This window comes from Taurulus bubalis (genome assembly GCF_910589615.1).
Source record: "Taurulus bubalis genome assembly, chromosome: 4".
Classification (NCBI taxonomy): Eukaryota; Metazoa; Chordata; class Actinopteri; order Perciformes; family Cottidae; genus Taurulus; species Taurulus bubalis.
In genome coordinates, this window is record NC_136592.1 from 1,998,659 (window position 1) to 2,017,953 (window position 19,295).

Consider the following 19,295-nt stretch of genomic DNA (forward strand, 5'->3'; position numbering starts at 1 on the left):
GGAAGCGAACAAGTCCTGGAGGGACGGCAGATTGTAGCCGATCACCCTCTCAGCAGAGCGGATAATGCGCTGCAGCCTGGCCTTGTCCTTGGCAGTGTCTGCGATGTGCCAGACGGTGGTGGAGGAGCAGAGGATGGACTCAACGATGGCAGTGTAGAATTGCACCATCATTTTCTTTGGCAGGTTGAATTTCTTCACCTGCCTCAGGAAGAACATTCTCTGCTGGGCCTTCTTAGTGATGGAGCTGATGTTCAGCTCCCACTTGAGGTCCTGGGAAATGATGGAGCCCAGGAAGCGGAAGGACTCCACAGTGTCGACGGGGGAGTTACACTGGTTGATGGGGGCGGGTGGGGCTGCGTTCTTTCTGAAGTCCACAACCATCTCCACTGTCTTCAGGGCGTTGAGCTCCAGGTTGTTCTGGCTGCACCAGGTCTCCAGGTGGTCAGTCTCCCACCTGTAGGCGGACTCGTCCCCACCAGAGATGACTCCAATGAGGGCGGTGTTATCCGTGAACTTCAGGAGCTTGACGGACTGGTGACTGGAGGTGCAGCTGTTAGTGTACAGGGAGAAGAGGGGAACTGGTGCTGATGGTCCGAGAGCCTGAGATGTGTTACCCCAGCCTCACAAGTCTGTGATCCACCTGCAAGTGGAGTCAGGCCAAGGTGGGACAGGACCAGGCGCTCAAAAGACTTCATGACCACAGAGGTCAGGGTGACGGGCCTGTAGTCATTGAGTCCTGTGATCCTGGGTTTCTTGGGCACGGGGAGGATGGTGGAGGCCTTGAAGCAGGCAAGTACGTGGCATGTCTCCAGGGAGGTGTTGAAGATCTCAGTGAACACCGGAGACAGCTGATCAGCACAGTGCTTCAGGGTGGAGGGGGAGACTGAGTCCGGGCCCGCTGCTTTGCGGGGGTTTTGTTTTTTAAACAATCTGTTGACGTCCCTCTCCAGAATAGTGAGGGTCGTCGCTGGAGAGGGGGGTAGGGAGGCGTGAGCCCCTGATGGGCTGGGGGAGAGGGGATGATGGTCTGTGGCTGGTTGATGGGCCTGGGGCATGGCATCAGGACTGCTTCATTGTCTATCAAAGCGACAGTAGAACTCGTTCAGCGTGGGGGGGTTTCGGCTTGTAGCTGGTGATCTGTCTGAGACTCTCCAGACAGAAGCAGAGTCATTTGCTGATAGCTGTTGTTGCAGTTTCTTCGAGTACAGTCGTTTAGCATCTCAAACTGCCTTACTAAACCTGTATTTTGACTCTGTGTACAAGTCCTTGACCCCACTCCTGAATGCCTGGTCTTTTTGCAGTCTTAGCTTCCTGAGTTCCGCTGTGAACCAGGGTTTGTCGTTGTTATAACTCACCCTGGAGCTGGTTGGAACACAGCTGTCCTCACATAATCTGATGTATGAAGTTACAGCCTCTGTGAACTCATCCAGACTGTTAGTAGCAGTCCTGAATACATCCCAGTCTGTACAGTCCAGGCACGCCCGAAGATCCTCCAGGGCCTCACTGGTCCACTCCTTGAATTTCCGGGTGGTCAGAGTTTCCCAGAGCAACACGAGGAACGGCGTGATAAGCCCTACTGATTGTGGTGTAGCAGTGGTCCAGAATGCTCTTCTCTCTAGTAGGGCATTTAATAAACTGTCTGTATTTAGGCAGTTCATGGCTGAGGTTTCCTTTGTTAAAGTCCCCAAGGACAATAACTAAGGAGTACGGGTAGGTCTGCTCCACACACCGTATCTGCTCGGCGAGTGTCCGCTGTCCTGCGCATTGGCCTGCAGCGCCATGTAAACACCGACCAGGAGGAATGAGGCGAGCTCATGTGGGGAGTAGAAGGGTTTACAGTGGATGATGAGGGATTCCAGGTCCGGAGAACAGTGCTGTAGAATCACTGTTACGTCGTTACACCAGCCGTTGTTGGAGTAGAAACAGATTCCTCCACCCTTCGTCTTGCCGGAGAGCTGCGTGTCGCGGTCCGCTCTGAACAGCTGGAAGCCAGCCAGCTGGAAGCCAGCCAGCTGGAGCGCGGAGTCCGGAATCGATCCACAGAGCCAGGTCTCTGTGAAGCACAAAACGGAGGATGAGGAAAAGTCTCTGTCTCTCCCCACAAGAAGCTGGAGTTCGTCCAGTTTGTTGCACAGTGATCGGACGTTGGAGAGAGCAGCGCTGTACGAATTCCCCGTTTATGGAGACGCATGAGCGCGCCGGCACGTTTCCCTCTCCGGCACCGTTTCCCTCTCCGGCACCGTTTTACTGCGTGAGCCAAGGTGAGCGCACCTTTCACGAGAATGTCCAATAATTCCACAGAAGTTAAAAAAGTTGGAAATAAGTCCGCTGGAGTTGTTCCCCTGATGTTCATGAGTTCATCTCTTGTGAAAGAACTCGGGGAATCACAGCAGAAAACAGCATTTAAGACAAAAACAACAAAAAACAATGAGCACCAACACACCAAGGCTGCCATCTGCAGCGCCATCAATACAAAACCCCCAGACTTAACCCCAAATGTCTCCCATAGTTGTGCCTACAGTGTGTGTATGTTAGGTAGTCCTGATGGACAGGTGGTACCTTCATGGTAGCTCCTCCCATCAGTGTGATTGTTAGTTAGTCCTGATGGACAGGTGGTACCTTCATGGTAGCTCCTCCCATCAGTGTGAATGTTAGTTAGTCCTGATGGACAGGTGGTACCTTCATGGTAGCTCCTCCCATCAGTGTGAATGTTAGTTAGTCCTGATGGACAGGTGGTACCTTCATGGTAGCTCCTCCCATCAGTATGAATGGTAGTTAGTCCTGATGGACAGGTGGTACCTTCATGGTAGCTCCTCCCATCAGTGTGAATGTTAGTTAACTAACAAAGTAACATAATGCTGAGTATCATCACTTTTTTAATTCTAATTAATTGGTTTATGATTCATAATTGAGTTATTATTAACCATTACATATTTTGCTATTCATTCATTATTATTGAATTAAATTTGCTTCAAGCAATAACCATCAAACAGATTCATCAGCATTCACGGTGATCTCTAATGATTCTGTTTGCAGAACTGTTAATGGTTTTAGACTGCATTGACTATACACTCTAGATGAAGATGTATAATGTAGATTGAGATGTGCTGTATCATCTTGTTGTTTTATGTGTGTGTGTGTGTGTGTGTGTGTGTGTGTGTGTGTGTGTGTGTGTGTGTGTGTGTGTGTGTGTGTGTGTGTGTGTGTTTGATCTCCACAGGGATACCTGCAGTACTCGGTGTTATTCTATGGTTACTATGGCAGGCTGAGGAAAATTGGCAGTGCTGGCTACCGGTTGCCCCTCGCCTACTTCCTGGTTGGGATGGCTGTCTTTGCCTACAGTTTCATCATCCTTTTAAGAAAGTAATGCTCTTAACAACTCATACTGACATAATAATGATTTGATGATAAAAATTACTTGGTCACTGCATTTAAAACTTATTAAGGAGCAAATTCATACAAATTATGCAAATGTCTGCTGTTGACCAACAGCAGGCCATCGAGACAGTGCAGACTTTTGACAGACGGACAGTTGGAGAGTCTGAAACAGAGGAGGCTGTTCCATCTCTTGGGACTATCGAGAACTAGCATGTTCCTAACTGGCTCTGTGTTAGCGGTTAGCTTGCCAGCCACACAAGTCCATCAGCTAGCCCAGTTCATATCTTAGTTATTTGTATTATTTTCAGTGCATTCCCCTATGAATTTTCAGCAACACAATCAATCTAACCTGTTTAGGCAACAAAACTACTTGATGAGGAAAAGGTTGTGGTTTGTGTTGAAAGAAGCGTATTTGCAGCGGTCTCTTGGGTTAGATTTCTGTTTGTTTGACCTGTTCATCAATGGAGCTTTCTTCCTATATTCATTCAATGTGTTTTTTTTCTTCAATTTTAGAGCATGACTCATTGATTTCACATTCAGATTTCGTAATGCATTCCCTTAAAACCCTGTCCTCACACAAATAGCCCCATAGGATTTGTGTTGCGCATCCTCATACTTCTTGCACAGATATACTGTTTGCACATATTTCCTGCTCTCCAGCTTTATCCCTTCTTTTTACAATCTGATGCTTCTGTGTGCTCGTAAAACATCTGCTCTTTTATGTGCAACAACCATAGACTGTATTTTAGGAGCGGACATAGTCACCTTAACATCACTCCTTGGTTTGTGGACTCCAATTTTAAAGCCTTGAGTATGGCAATTTGTCGTCGCCAACTTGGACTACGACCAATGCCATGTTGTTCTTCTTGCAACCAATAATCGGAAGTTACCATATTTGGAATGCAGAGGAGAGACTTGTTGGAGGCAGTGACCTGTCAATCACAGTAAGTCGCCCTAAAGCATATTCCTTTTTATGGTCTATTTTACTCTTAAAGGGACCATCATTTACTAAATGGACACCATACTGTATTGAAGAAGACTGGAAACTGGCGATTGAAACCATAAACTCACATTTACAATGTATACTGAGGAAATAAATCAAGAGAGAAGGACGTCTTTTTGAAACCGGAGGAGTCGCCTCCTGCTGGTCAGTTGAGACAAGGCAGGGCAGGCAGACCAGGGAACCAGGAGGATGAACCAGGTACATGCAAGGGAACAAACACTTGGATAAACTCCCAACAGGAATCATAGACTGAGCAGCCGAGAACAAGCTGCACTGAGGTGTAACAACGATCTGGCGAAGAGTGAATGAAGAGATATATGAAGATATACTGTTGTGATGGCGGTTACTCTTTGACCTGGTTCATCCACTTATATATATAAACCAGTGCGCCTCCGGTACTCTTTTCTTGTACTACAACAGCTAAATTGGGCTTCTGTCGATATGCTAGAGGGGAACATATAGTGGTGCCGGCATAGTTAGAGTTTGTGTCAAAATTAAAATCAAGGTAGAATATCCTGAGATTGCCAAAAAAGCTGAGAAAACCTGCTTCCCTTTCCAACATCCTGTCTTTGTGAAGCGGGTTTAAGTTACAGAGTAGACTGGACTAAAGGTTTAAGTTACAGAGTAGACTGGACTAAAGGTTTAAGTTACGGAGTAGACTGGACTAAAGGTTTAAGTTACAGAGTAGACTGGACTAAAGGTTTAAGTTACGGAGTAGACTGGACTAAAGGTTTAAGTTACGGAGTAGACTGGACTAAAGGTTTAAATTACGGAGTAGACTGGACTAAAGGTTTAAGTTACGGAGTAGACTGGACTAAAGGTTTAAGTTACGGAGTAGACTGGACTAAAGGTTTAAATTACGGAGTAGACTGGACATAAAGAACACATGTCGTTGTCTGCCATTATCCTGAGATGGGACCGGCTCGTTGCAGAGAAACAAGCTCAAGTCTCCCACTAATTTGGCGTGATGGTGAGTTGTATTTTTATGCACTTTATATTTATTTTTATGCCGGTCGTATCATATTTATCGCCCACACCATGAAGACCGGTTCGTGAAAATATTTCCACCGGTCCGTGAATCAGATACGTTTGGGGACCGCTGCTTTAAGAGACAAACCGTGGAGAAATGCGTCAAACCTGGCAGAAGAATTCCAGTAACTCTCAGATGCAAGGTTGCAAAAGTCGAGTGCGTAGTCAGAGACTCTCCCGGACCAGAATCCTAGAAGATTCCGGTAAGTCTCTGCTGCTGCTGCTGAATGCGTCTTCTTTGAGTCTGCAGTGCGGCCCGCTCAGAATCTGACTCCACTGAATCTATTTCGGCCAGTTGGTACATCAATACTGAGCTGACTCAGGAGACAGATCACTGGTAAAACACTTTACTAAAGCAGGGTTTGGTACACAGGTGATCAGTCAGGATAAGGAAGTACAAAATCACAAGGCTGAGAGACAACACGTAAGTATCAAACTAAAAGAGGAACATGCTGCTGTATCTAGTTCATGACCTTAGCATTATGCTACCACAAAGTCAAGAGGTGATACCACTGACAGTAATGTTATAAACCACGGCACCCAGACCTTCACTCACAACACCATAGTGAAGGCACTACAGAGCTAACTGTAAATATGCAGTTTAGCATTAAAACGCTGATGTCTTGTGTGCAGCTTTGAACAAGATGCAGTTGATTCACACCATCCTTGTTAGTGTACATCAAAATACAAAAAAAGTGTTGGTATACTATCATTTTGTTTCAAAAGTGGCAAAGAAAGCAAGGGGAATACATACTAATGTCGTGGAGGGCCAGATTGAAGAGTAACTGCCTATCAGGGATGTCCTAAGAAGAAAAGTGAACACATCCGCAATGAGGCAGGGATCATTTCGTTGGTCAACACTAAAAAATATGAGAAGTCTGAGTGCAGACACTTCAGGAGCACCAAGAAGCAGCTTGAGTGCGAGGAGAAGAGCTGAAGCTGGAGAGCTTTACACATCAGCAGCGAAATCACGCTCTTGAATAAAGATAGACCAAAAGCTCAATATCTATCCACCCCGACCTCGACCCTCCACAGACCTTGCTGCTCTTTCTACCATGTTGCTTCCTCACGGCCTGGCTCACGATAACGTTGGTTATATACGGATTGTAGTGCATTCCTGTTTGTATGTGAAACTAAGAGTGAATGAGAACGCCTCCCCTGCAAGAAGTCAACAAGACACAAAGCGTAGCACTAGCTTGTAACACCACCACTAACACCATCACTAGCTTGTAACACAACCACTAGTTTGTAACACCACCACTAACACCACCACTAGCTTGTAACACCACCACTAACACCACCACTAGCTTTTAACACCACCACCAACACCACCACTAGCTTGTAACACCACCACCAACACTAGCACCTGAACATGCTAAAGCGCCTCAACGTGTCTCCTAGTGGCAGAAATGTGCGTTACACCCCACACTACAAATGTAGTGGCTGCACTTAGACTGCCCAACTAAAAATAATACATTATCATTTTTAGAGCCTTAATAATTGTGGAAATAGGATCCAGGTTGAAAAATAGTAAAGTTACCCCCTTTAAGAGGAGTAAGAACGGGCATTTGAAGTGAGGTATGATCAATTTGGCAAAGGCCACAAATGTAAATATATCCTGAGGGTGGTGCCAGAAGAAAGGTTCAGAAATATCCAAATATTTATGCGACTTTGGACAATTTGTTCAGAATCTCACTGTGAACCAAAGTGTTGAACTGGATGAATGAGTGATCGCCCGACTGGCATCAGCGTCGTTGATCATGCATTGTATGGTTGGATCACATGCTCTGGATGAACTCCTGCAGGATGGCCAAGAACTCTCGCCTGAGCCTGGCCAGCGCCTCTGATGAGAACTTCACCTTCTGCTGGAGAGTTTTCTGTGCGTGGGATTACCTGATAGGAAACCCCGAGGCTGCAGAGAGCAAAGGAGCCGCCATCGTCAACAACATCAGGGTCAGAGCCCACCGGACACACTGCTGCACATCTCCAGTTACACTTCCATACGTCCCCTTCTGTATTTCTATTGATTCCTCTCACAACACGGTTCATGCACAGAACACTATGAATCAGAAATTGTGACTTCAATTTACCCTTAAACTAATAACAGCAGGGGTCATCACAACATATTGTAAAATGTTTCTTTGCACAGGAAGCCATCGTTGAGGAGCAGGAAAAGAAGAAGGATACCAGTCTGTAGGTGTCTGTTATTTCCTCCTCCTCCTCCTCCTCCTCCTCTTCCTCCTCCTCTTCCTCCTCCTCCTCTTCCTCCTCTTCCTCCCTTTGAATCATTTTCAAACCCAGGTGATTAACAGCAACCTGGGTGTGAAATCACTACTGATGTCCTCCATTCATCCTGGATTCATTTGAAGAAACAGTAAATCACAAAGAGGCATGACTGGTTAGACAGACACTATTAGAATGTCCTGGATGTCTCTCTCTCTACCTCGACTATCACATTAGTTGTCATCCTCCACTCTGACATACATTTGTAAAAAGAAATTTGTAACCTATATTGTTAAGCAAATAGATCATTATTAGTGCAGTGGGGATGAACACATGCCTGTTGAGAACAAGATGAATTTAGTTTCTGTGTTTTCTGGAGAATCACAAAGAGAGAGAGAGAGAGAGAGAGAAAGAGAGAGACAGAGACAGAGACAGAGAGACAGACACACACAGACACAGACAGACATATAAAAGTGGAGCTCTTCCACCATCAGTGTATTTGTGTTTCTTCAGGGCCGTCCTGATCAGCCTGCGGATCTTAGCCAACATCCTGGTGCTCCTGTCTCTGGCTGGCAGCATCTACATCATCTACTTTGTGGTGGACCGTTCTCAGAAGCTAGAGCAGGAGAAGCCGGAGCTGACGCTTTGGGAGAAGAATGAGGTAACCCCATTGATTAGATTATTCAACATACAATACTGTTACAAGGAATCAATGAAATGGGAGGACCGATCCAGTGCAGCTCCTCATGTCCTTCCGCTCAGAGAGGCTGCTGCTCTATCAGCCACATGAATCCATGTCAGTGTCAGACCAGCAAGTGAGAGGAACATTCTGATGATAGTTTTCTTTCCTGTATTGATGACTTAAGAACAGGTGAAACAAAAGCTTTTGCCAGGATGGTTTTTCTAAGCATTTGTTGCTGTGATCATTTCTCCAACCCTCTAAACACACGTTATGTAAATTATGGCTCAGCTAGAAGAAAAGATGAATTTTGAGATGAACTGATGAACAAAAACCATGTACAAAGACAGTAAGTCTTTGTACATGGTTTTTGACCAGCCCATAAGTGCGTATGGTTGTCATTTTATTGATACAGCTACTCATCTGTGGCTTGTCGGGTCCTTTAGATTTGTTTGCAAGAAAAACAGAATATGAAGAGTGGTATGGACACACATGTAAAGGATTCACTAGCAGGTAGTGCCGGTAGCAGAAGGAGGGGTTGGTCCCAGCATCAACGTCTTCAAGAATTTGCCAAATGTAAAGCTACATGGTGAATTAGGCTTTTACATTGTAAGCCTGGCAAGTTTCTGGCAAGGTGATGTCAAACACACCGAATAGAGGAACAGTATATCAGTATATGCTGTGATCGTATGAGGTAAACTCATCAACTCTCATCCGGACAAAAGGGCTCTGGCTAAAAAGGCAAGTGTATTGTAAAGCAAATTTCAACAACAAGGCCATTCAAAGTGCTTCACATAAAACCAGTAAAAGCATCAACACATAACGCAGAGAAATCAAGATTTAAGAACATTCAGTAAAACACTAAAAAGCTACAAATAGAATAAAAGTTGCAGTACAGTTTTAGGAATACAACACAGTAGTGAGATGCAGCAATTGATACATTTCCTTGAATCTGTTCAATTAAAGGCAACAGCAAACAGAAAAGTCTTCAATCTGGATTTAAAGGAGCTGACAGTCTATGGGGGTCTTTGAAGACCTGCAGCTTTCAGGGACCTTGTTACAGAGGCCTGTGAACACACTGTTACAGTAGTCCAGTCTACTGAAGATAAATGACCTGTGAACACACCGTTACAGTAGTCCAGTCTACTGAAGATAAATGACCTGTGAACAAACCGTTACAGTAGTCCAGTCTACTGAAGATAAATGACCTGTGAACACACCGTTACAGTAGTCCAGTCTACTGAAGATAAATGACCTGTGAACACACGTTACAGTAGTCTAGTCAACTGAAGATAAATGACCTGTGAACACACCGTTACAGTAGTCTAGTCAACTGAAGATAAATGACCTGTGAACACACCGTTACAGTAGTCTACTGAAGATAAATGACCTGTGAACACACCGTTACAGTAGTCTACTGAAGATAAATGACCTGTGAACACACCGTTACAGTAGTCTACTGAAGATAAATGACCTGTGAACACACCATTACAGTAGTCTACTGAAGATAAATTACCTGTGAACACACAGTTACAGTAGTCCAGACTACTGAAGTCAAGTCTACTCAGGAGTCAGTCTCGCCATGCAAGGCCAGCTCAAAAGCCCCACAAAACGTAGCGATGTTGACCTAGCTTGACGGAGTTATGCACGCGTGTCCTCCTGGTGTTCTCATGTTTTCTTAATTTTTGCTTCATGTCCCTTACTCCCGTATCTGTCCATGCTGGATCGGTCCACGTTGATTTAAAAAGCAAGCATGGAAAGTAAAATATGGCGTTAGCACGACTGCATCCAGCAACTAGCTTAGCCAAACCGTCCTGGTGTAGCTTAGCCGTCTGCACAGAAGCTCAAGCTGCTCCTTTCACCCAGTCTGTTGTCTTGTGGTGAGGTCAGGCTGAACTGGGACCAGGTGTTCTACCTGTAGTTTCTCCACCAAAGGTCTTCTCTCTAACGGGTGTTGGAGGAGAGATAATACATATTTAGCGTTTGGTTTTCTGTGAAGAGCTGTGCTCGCACTCGCTGTTGTCATGCCTTCATGTTCTGGCTTTCTCCAGGTGAGTGTGGTGGTTTCTCTCATCACCATGATTGCTCCGTCTGCCTTTGAGCTGGTGTCTCAGCTGGAGATGTACCACCCACGAACGTCGCTACGTTTCCAGTTGGCCAGGTACTCCGTCACCACATTACTGCTGCAGCACTAATTACACACCAGGTCATATGCACACTAACATTGGAAATGTGTGTATGTGTTTACAGAGTGCTTGTTTTGTACCTGGGGAACCTCTACAGCCTCATCATTGCGCTCCTTGATAAGGTCAACAGTATGAGCTCTGCTGTGAGTATAGAACATTAGAAGCATCTGTTTCTTGCATTTCTTTTAAGCCAAAGTGCCCCTAAATAGGGGGTTTGGGAATAAGCTTGGCATAAACCGTGATAAACAATGCTAATTATGAACAAATATAATGATGTTATACAGACTAAACAGCAGAATCTGGGCTACAAGTAAGACATTCCCAGCAATTGTAGAGAAATATGACTTACGGTAAAAGCCGATCTCATCGTTTATCTTGGTATATCCGCATGGCAACACCTTTACGTACTTCCTGTAATGCGTAGAAAAGCATTTCTGGGTCATTTTCTGTCACATTTTCCATGTGGGGGAACTTTCTATATCAGCGAATAAAAGCGAGCGTTTGACAGAGCACTCTGATTGGCTAACACTGCTGTCAATCTCATTTTAGTGGGTTTAGCTCAATTCTATTTGCTCTAGCGATCAAAGGAGGGCTCATGGCGGCTGTAGCTCATGGGGAGCGTGTCGTCCCGTAACCACAAGGTCGCCGGCTCGATCCCTGGTCTCCCCATAGTTTGCATGTTGAAGTGTCCTTGAGCAAGACCCTGAACCCCCAGTTGCTCCCCGGTCCTTTCACAGCAGCACACTGCTCCTTAATTACTAAGGATGGGTCAAATGCAGAGAATAATGTCCCCACTGTGGAACTAATAAAGGATTATTCATTATTATTATCATGCACTGAAATCGCCCAATATGTTGGAGATACAGGCTTGCATAAAGACATGGGGCTGACATGCATATTTGTTCATGAGGACACAGATGAGTTTAGCAGCTTGGTTTGGTTTGGATCGAGTATGTTACTGCTAAATGTGCTAATGTGCCAAAATGGACATTTTGGAGACCTCACCTAAACTGTCTTTACTAAAAACTCTCTTATGTTTTTCTGCGTCACTTTATCAAAGTCAACGCTTGCAGAGATAATGTTCACACTATGATTTTGTCGAGGTTTAGAACTGCACTGCATCATTCCAAAGAGATAATCATTTATTTTCTTTAGGCGAACCTGAAACATTTTATTTTTTGCTGTGTGCCATCTTCATTTACTCCTAACCAGTAACATATATACTATTAGGTACACATCTGAACACATCTCACACGTGTTCCCTTTATTATAACACCAACATTATTCAAAGAGCCCTAGTAGTTGCAGAGATATACTCTTTTTAGTATCGGTATGCAATTTCCGAGCGTCTTTCCGAGGCCTAAGAAAATCGGTTAGTTTTTAAAAGGCTAAATGTGCAATGTGTTACACCTGACTAGACTGCATTTCACCTCTACTGCTGGTCCATACAATCTACATTTACAGTCATCAGCTATAGAAAGCCAACGACTTACTAACAGCAGGGCAAGAATACGCAAGATATACCCAAACGGAAGCACCACTAACCAGCTATCTCGTAGTGTCTCATGTCAGTGTGACGTTTAGCTGGTAATGGATCCTACTCTTGTTCCCTTCCAGGTCCCAGTGAGTCCAGGGAACTGGTCGGACTCAAGCTCCTTCCTGGCCACCATCTCTCAGCCTGCGGTTGACAGCCTTTCCACCCTGGTTTCTGAGATCTCTGTCTCTGAGCCTAGCAACAGTACCATAGCGACCATCGCCACGCTGCTGAGTGCTAGGAACACCATCACAAGCAGCTCAGGGCCCGTCTCCAACCGGACCGCTCTGTTTGAGAAGAACACACGCTCTCAGCAGGACCCGTGCTGGGAGACCTACGTCGGACAGGTAATGGCTTCTGATTGCGTTACACTGTCAGTCATACGGCATCTCTCCTCTTCTACAGTCAGAAGTAGGTCCAGAGGAAACTGTTATGCCGTGTTCACACCGGACGCGACGCGAATTTGCGGCGCGACCAGTTTACATGTTAAGTCAATCCACAGACGCGCTGCGGCGCGAATTTGCGAATTTGCGGCGAGAATCTGCTGCTGTTCCGCCTGAACCAGCGCTGACAGCGGCTTCATTGAGACGCTGTTGTGGGACTATGGATAGTATTATGAACCCAGACACCATGGAGTTTGATGTTCCGACATATGTGGAGTTTACACAAAAAGTATAAAGCAGAACTAGTGGTTATTTCCATGGTGGTTGGCATAATCGGTATCGTTTTACGGGGATACGCGAGACGCAGTTCCTGGACGAGTCGGTGAAATTCACCGAGCTGTGTGCGGCTACGGATGATGTTATGAACCCAAACACGAGGGCGTTTCATGTTCCGACATGTTTGGGACTTCCACAACAAGTATAAAGCAGAACCAGTGGTTATTTATTCCATAGTCGATAGCGGAAATGAAAGCTTCGTCGCTTGTCTCTCACAGAGGCAAGCAACAGAGCTAAGCCACGCCCCTTTGGTCGCGCCGCGAATTCGCGTTTGGTGTGAACACCCTCTTTCTACTCGCGTGAGTAAACTTCCGTGGTAGACGCGGCGCCGCAAATTTGCGTCGCGTCCGGTGTGAACACGGCATTAGGGAAGTCGCACAATTCCATTTTCGATTCAATTTTTTGATAATCTTAATGCAATCTCTATTACAGATATTTACCTTTGAATGCAGAATCAACGAGACAGGATTTGTGGAGGGCAAAATGCACGATGTAGCTTTTTATTAGTGGCTAATTGGATCCTTGTAAAACAATACATGTGTAAACTCTAAACTCCAGACGCTCTTTTCAATGTCAGACTGTAGACAATGACCAAACATCAGAATCCCAGAAAAAATGTATTTTAAGATTTTTGTAAATTTTTAAATATAATTATTTTTTCATTTATTTTACTTCTACTTTAATTGTTTTTATTATTCTTGTATTATTTGATACTCTCTATGTTTTTATAACATCTCCTCATGCAAGTCTTGGCTGTGCTTAAACAAACAGCAAATACAATATTACTGAGCAGGTTTGAGGTTGAGTGGTCTTGTGTATTACATGATGTTACACCACTGAACATGGTGTAACATCATGTAATACACAAGATGTTGCACCATGTTGAGTGGTGTAACATCTTGTGTATTACGTGATGTCCTCACCATGTTGAGTAGTGTAACATCTTGTGTATTACATGATGTTACACCATGTTGAGTGGTGTAACATCTTGTGTATTACATGATGTTACACCATGTTGAGTGGTGTAACATCTTGTGTATTACGTGATGTTACACCATGTTGAGTGGTGTAACATCTTGTGTATTACGTGATGTTCTCACCATGTGTCTCCAGGAGATGCTGAAGCTGTCCATCATTGACATGATCTTCACGGTGGCCAGCATCCTGCTCATCGACTTCATCAGAGGTTTGGTGGTTCGCTACCTGAGTGACTGTTGCTGCTGGGATTTAGAAAGCAAGTTTGTAAGTTGTACACAATTTGAGCTTTTGTGTTATAAACCTTTAAAAGCATTTGCTTTGACCGATTGCTGACAACCAGTGCAGACTTCAGCAGGATGTTATACTCGTAGCCAACAAAGAGTCCAGCACTACTTTGTATCTGCACTAAGCTATGGAAAGGCTACGTGTTAATCAGTGAGCTCTAGAGGAGTTCCCCTGTTTCTAAGCCAACCTTCCTGTCTGCAGCCTCGTGTTTAATGGACAGATGAGAGAGAGGTATTGATCTTCTCACCGCCTCTAATCTAAGTGAACAAGTACATTCCTCAAAAATATCAAACTATTACTTCCAAGGTACCTTATGGACTTTTCTTGGAAACAGAGTTTCTGTTTATCTCTCATGTCACTCCCTTAACCACGCTGTGTGTGTCCTTGAGCGCTAACACATGTGTTGAATGCATTTCCTTCTGCATAACACATGAACAAAACTGTGATCTTCATAAGTAGAAACACAACCTATAATCCTGGGCTACAACACGTTCTAACAATGAAGAAAACAACTCCCTGCTTCATGACATCATCAAACAATATCTTTAGTAATTGTTTTGATTGAGAGACCCCTAATGGCAAACATTATAGGATAGGATAGTTCATGATGAATATTTAAGCTGCATTCAGAAGCAAAACAAACATGTTTTAGGTTTAAAGGTGGTGAAAGCTTGGCTCCAGCTCTGTGGTGCACAGGAACTGCTTCTCCATGTTTAACATGGACCCTCTATCTGCTGAGAGGGTTCATATGGACCTCATCACTTATTGTACCTACTTATTTGAACCCTAACCACAATCCTTTCCGAGGCCTACACTGGTGCCTCGACCTGACCAGGATACCTAAAGTAACCCAAGTAACCCTTTGTTGGAAGACACCATGCAGTGAGTGGAGACTGACCCGCTCTGACACATGAAGATGACACTAACGGACCTAGAGCATTATGTACACCTAGAGCATTATGTATTCCTAGAGCATTATTTATACCTAGAGCAGTATGTACACCTAGAGCATTATTTATACCTAGAGCATTATTTATACCTAGAGCATTATGTACACCTAGAGCATAATGTATACCTAGAGCATTATGTACACCTAGAGCAGTATGTACACCTCAAACATTATGTACATCTAGAGCAGTATGTATACCTAGAGCATTATGTACACCTAAAGCAGTATGTACACCTAGAGCATTATGTATACCTAGAGCAGTATGTATACCTAGAGCAGTATGTATACATAGAGCATGATGTACACCTAGAGCATGATGTACACCTAGAGCAGTATGTACACCTAGAGCAGTATGTACACCTAGAGCATGACTTACACCTAGAGCATTATGTATACCTAGAACAGTATGTATACCTAGAGCATTATTTATACCTAAAGCATTATTTATACCTAGAGCATTATGTACACCTAGAGCAGTATGTACACCTAGAGCAGTATGTACACCTAGAGCAGTATGTACACCTAGAGCAGTATGTGTACCTAGAGCAGTATGTGTACCTAGAGCAGTATGTACACCTAGAGCAGTATGTGTACCTAGAGCAGTATGTACACCTAGAGCATTATGTATACCTAGAGCAGTATGTACACCTAGAGCATTATTTATACCTAGAGCATTATTTATACCTAGAGCATTATGTCCACCTAGAGCATTATGTATACCTAGAGCATTATGTACACCTAGAGCAGTATGTACACCTCAAACATTATGTACACCTAGAGCAGTATGTATACCTAGAGCATTATGTACACCTAGAGCAGTATGTACACCTAGAGCATTATGTATACCTAGAGCAGTATGTATACCTAGAGCAGTATGTACACCTAGAGCATTATTTATACATAGAGCAGTATGTATACATAGAGCATGATGTACACCTAGAGCATGATGTACACCTAGAGCATTATGTACACCTAGAGCAGTATGTATACCTAGAGCAGTATGTATACCTAGAGCATTATTTATACCTAAAGCATTATTTATACCTAGAGCATGATGTACACCTAGAGCATGATGTACACCTAGAGCATGATGTACACCTAGAGCATTATGTATACCTAGAGCAGTATGTACACCTAGAGCAGTATGTACACCTAGAGCATTATGTATAGTTTGAAGCTACATGTTGAGCTTTAAGGTGAGCACAAAGCAGATGAATGTGAACATAGCTTTCTAGTGTCAAACTCTTACTTAACATTTAGTAAAACACATGTTTTAGTGTAGGGTGACTTTAAACATAAGTCTTGTTATGGTGACAGTGTAAGCAAAAACAATATATGTAATGTACCCTATGGTGGAAAAACTGAAGAAAAAAAAAACAACACAATGATTTTTCTGTCTTTTCTCAGCCTGAATATGGAGAGTTCAAAATAGCAGAGAACGTTTTGCATCTGATTTACAACCAAGGGATGATCTGGTAAGTCCATACATGTATCCAGATACAGAAAATGTAATATGGATATCTCTTTCATTCCACTGTGTCACCTTGGCCTTCACTGTGTGTGTAATAGATGTCATTCAGAGGTAATAGTCTCCATGACCTGTTTAGAGGAACGTGGCCCTCTTGATCTCTCCATTACACCTCTGTGTCTGCTGCACTCTGTTCCTTCAACTCATTCCAGAACTGTCGCCTTGCAGCAATGAAGCGAAACTATGAGCCCCAGGATGTAATGTGTGTTATATGAGGTGTGACCCCTGTGTGTGTGTGTGTGTGTGTGTGTGTGTGTGTGTGTGTGTGTGTGTGTGTGTGTGTGTGTGTATTACTGACTCTTCTCCTTCTTTCCTCCAGGATGGGAGCCTTTTTCTCTCCCTGTCTTCCAGCTTTCAACATGTTGAAGCTGATTGGTCTGATGTACCTGAGGAGCTGGGCCGTCCTCACCTGCAACGTCCCGCATCAGCAGGTGTTCCGAGCCTCCAGGTCTGACAAACACACATACACACGCACACGCGCACACACACACTCACCTGCAACACTCACACAAACACACACACGCACACACACACACACACGCACACACACGCTTGTGCTTTCATGTGGGTGCTGTTAATATGCTGTACGTGAGTCATCTTCGCTGATATCAAGAATAACATATTGAAAAGTCAAATGTGTTGATGTCACCAAACTGACATCAATTAATACTAATATCAAACTGCATGTGCATCTGCAATGACAAGCTTTGCAGGTAAGTAAAGCATACGTACAGAACTAAACTAATGGGGAATGCCCACAGAAACAGCTGATTGCCTGAGTCAAGAGTTCCTACCTGTTAGCACTGAGCATCTTAGCTACAGAGCATCATCATGGTGATGGGCTGAAGGCCAGCAGGATGACACTGATCCAACTGCTGACCCGGCAGTCAGAGGTCTCTTTGGGCCTGAGTTGTGTTCATCCTTAGATAAACCTGTTAGCACCTTTAGCATTGGTAGCTTCTAGCCACCAGCTCAGCCGTCTCCATGTTGAGTCGTGTGAAGGAAATATATTTAAGCAATAAGGTACGAGAGGCAGTACTGTGTCGTGCAATAATGTACTGTTCAAGGGAGTTGTTATTATTAGAGAAAGCAAAAACCCTCCTAAGAGGTGGAGGCTAAACAATTCTAAACTCACTATGACAAAAGAACTGAAAATCTCTCTAAGGGAGGCTGTCCAAGATTCAACTAAACTAAGTACTAAGAACCAAAAACCTGGATTAGGAAAGTTACAACAAAAATCGCTCTTTCGAGGTAGGATAAGACTTACGAAAAGAACTTGGTAGCTATGAACAAGGCTTTGGAGCTGGCCTAGGTGATCGGACAAGAGACAAAACACTTTGGCACAGGACAAAGGGAAGACGCAGACTATAAGCACATGAGGGTAATGGGGAACAGGTGGAACCAATCCGGGATCAGGGGAGACTATGGGTACATCCCAAGTCTCTAAATTGTCGTTTCCTCGCTCCTCGCTCCTCGATTGAACCGGAAGTGGTTCTGCGCCGCCATCTTGACGGCCGTTCCAAAGCTCTTATTCTGCTCGGAGGAGCGAGGAGGGAAATCGGAGGAGCCATCATCGAGGAGCCCTGAGAGCAAGCTTCCAGGAAGTGTTTTAACGCTGGACACGCCCCCTCACTGTTCATCTGTTATTTGATTGGACGCTGCAGCTGAGCAGACTGATCGCTGGAGTTTCATACCAGAGACGATCACAGATTAAACTCAAGTTATATATTATATCTGTTTTCTTATTCACCATTTGGTTCAAATATGTTCATTGTAGGTCTGAACAACAAAAGGACCTCAAACAACTGTCTTCAAAGATTTGATCTGTTGTTTCCCTCAATAACTTGTATTATGTATGTAATTAAACTCAGAGAGAGCTGGAGAGAGGAAACACTTGTTTACAACACGTAATAAAGATAAACTATATTTATATTGTGGGTTATTTTATAATGATGTCACAATCAGAACATCCCGCAGTAAATAATAAATAAATAAATAAGACGCATTCCGCCAGTAGAAATGGATCCTGCGCGTATAAGCAGGACACATCACAGTATAAATACACACACTGTGTATAAATACACATCACAGTATATAAATACTCAATGCAGTTTATTAAACGGTAACAGACGACAGAGAAAACATCTCCATTCTGACACTCATGATAACTTTGTCTTTATTAATATAAATTGTAGTTTAACACCATTAAATCAACTGAAAACATACGATAATTGTTATCAATATTTTAAGTGCATTTTTATTGGAATGTTCGCTAAAAGCTCTCCAGACAAAACTCCATCAGCTGTTAAAGCGACTGACATCTGATCAGATGTGATCAGCTGTCAGTCGGCCGCAGTCATCAGAAATCAACGTCGCTTCACGCGACGCTTCAGAGGAAAGGACGTCTCATGTCTCTTAAGACATGTTTCCTTGTGTCCTCTCTCCTCGCATGGTTTCCTTGCGTCTCTCCATGCATCCCTGGTGGGAGGGACTAAGACGCAAGGAAAAGACGCAAGTGAGGGAAACGGGGATGCAGTTTAGAGACTTGAGATGTACCCAATCAGACGGTGACACATGAGGAAGAGCAAGTGACCTGAAACGAGAGGAGAGTTAGGCTTTAAAATAAAACAGGAAGTTATGAGACAGAAACCCAAGACAAGACAAACCTCACCGCGGTGTGACAGTCTGTTCATTGTGTCTGTGTCTAATATGTCTGTGTTTATTGTGTCTGTGTCTATTATGTCTGTGTTTATTGTGTCTATTATTTATGTCTGTGTCTATTGTGTCGATCTCTTTTATGTCTG

The 19,295-nt window shown here is 44.0% G+C and overlaps 1 protein-coding gene across 1 annotated transcript in view; it reads left to right on the forward strand.

Annotated features, from left to right (window-relative positions):
• The window catches only part of tmc3 (transmembrane channel like 3), a gene marked incomplete at both ends in the record, with an annotated part of 50,995 nt that overhangs the window by 20,313 nt on the left and 11,387 nt on the right, over positions 1-19,295 (forward strand). Inside the window, 10 exons of the mRNA XM_079216589.1 lie at positions 3,221-3,363; positions 7,216-7,363; positions 7,560-7,603; positions 8,147-8,294; positions 10,364-10,473; positions 10,563-10,641; positions 12,116-12,379; positions 13,865-13,993; positions 16,371-16,438; positions 16,811-16,939. Of these exons, the coding sequence (XP_079072715.1) occupies positions 3,221-3,363; positions 7,216-7,363; positions 7,560-7,603; positions 8,147-8,294; positions 10,364-10,473; positions 10,563-10,641; positions 12,116-12,379; positions 13,865-13,993; positions 16,371-16,438; positions 16,811-16,939 (1,262 nt within the window). The remainder of the gene's footprint in view (positions 1-3,220; positions 3,364-7,215; positions 7,364-7,559; positions 7,604-8,146; positions 8,295-10,363; positions 10,474-10,562; positions 10,642-12,115; positions 12,380-13,864; positions 13,994-16,370; positions 16,439-16,810; positions 16,940-19,295) is intronic.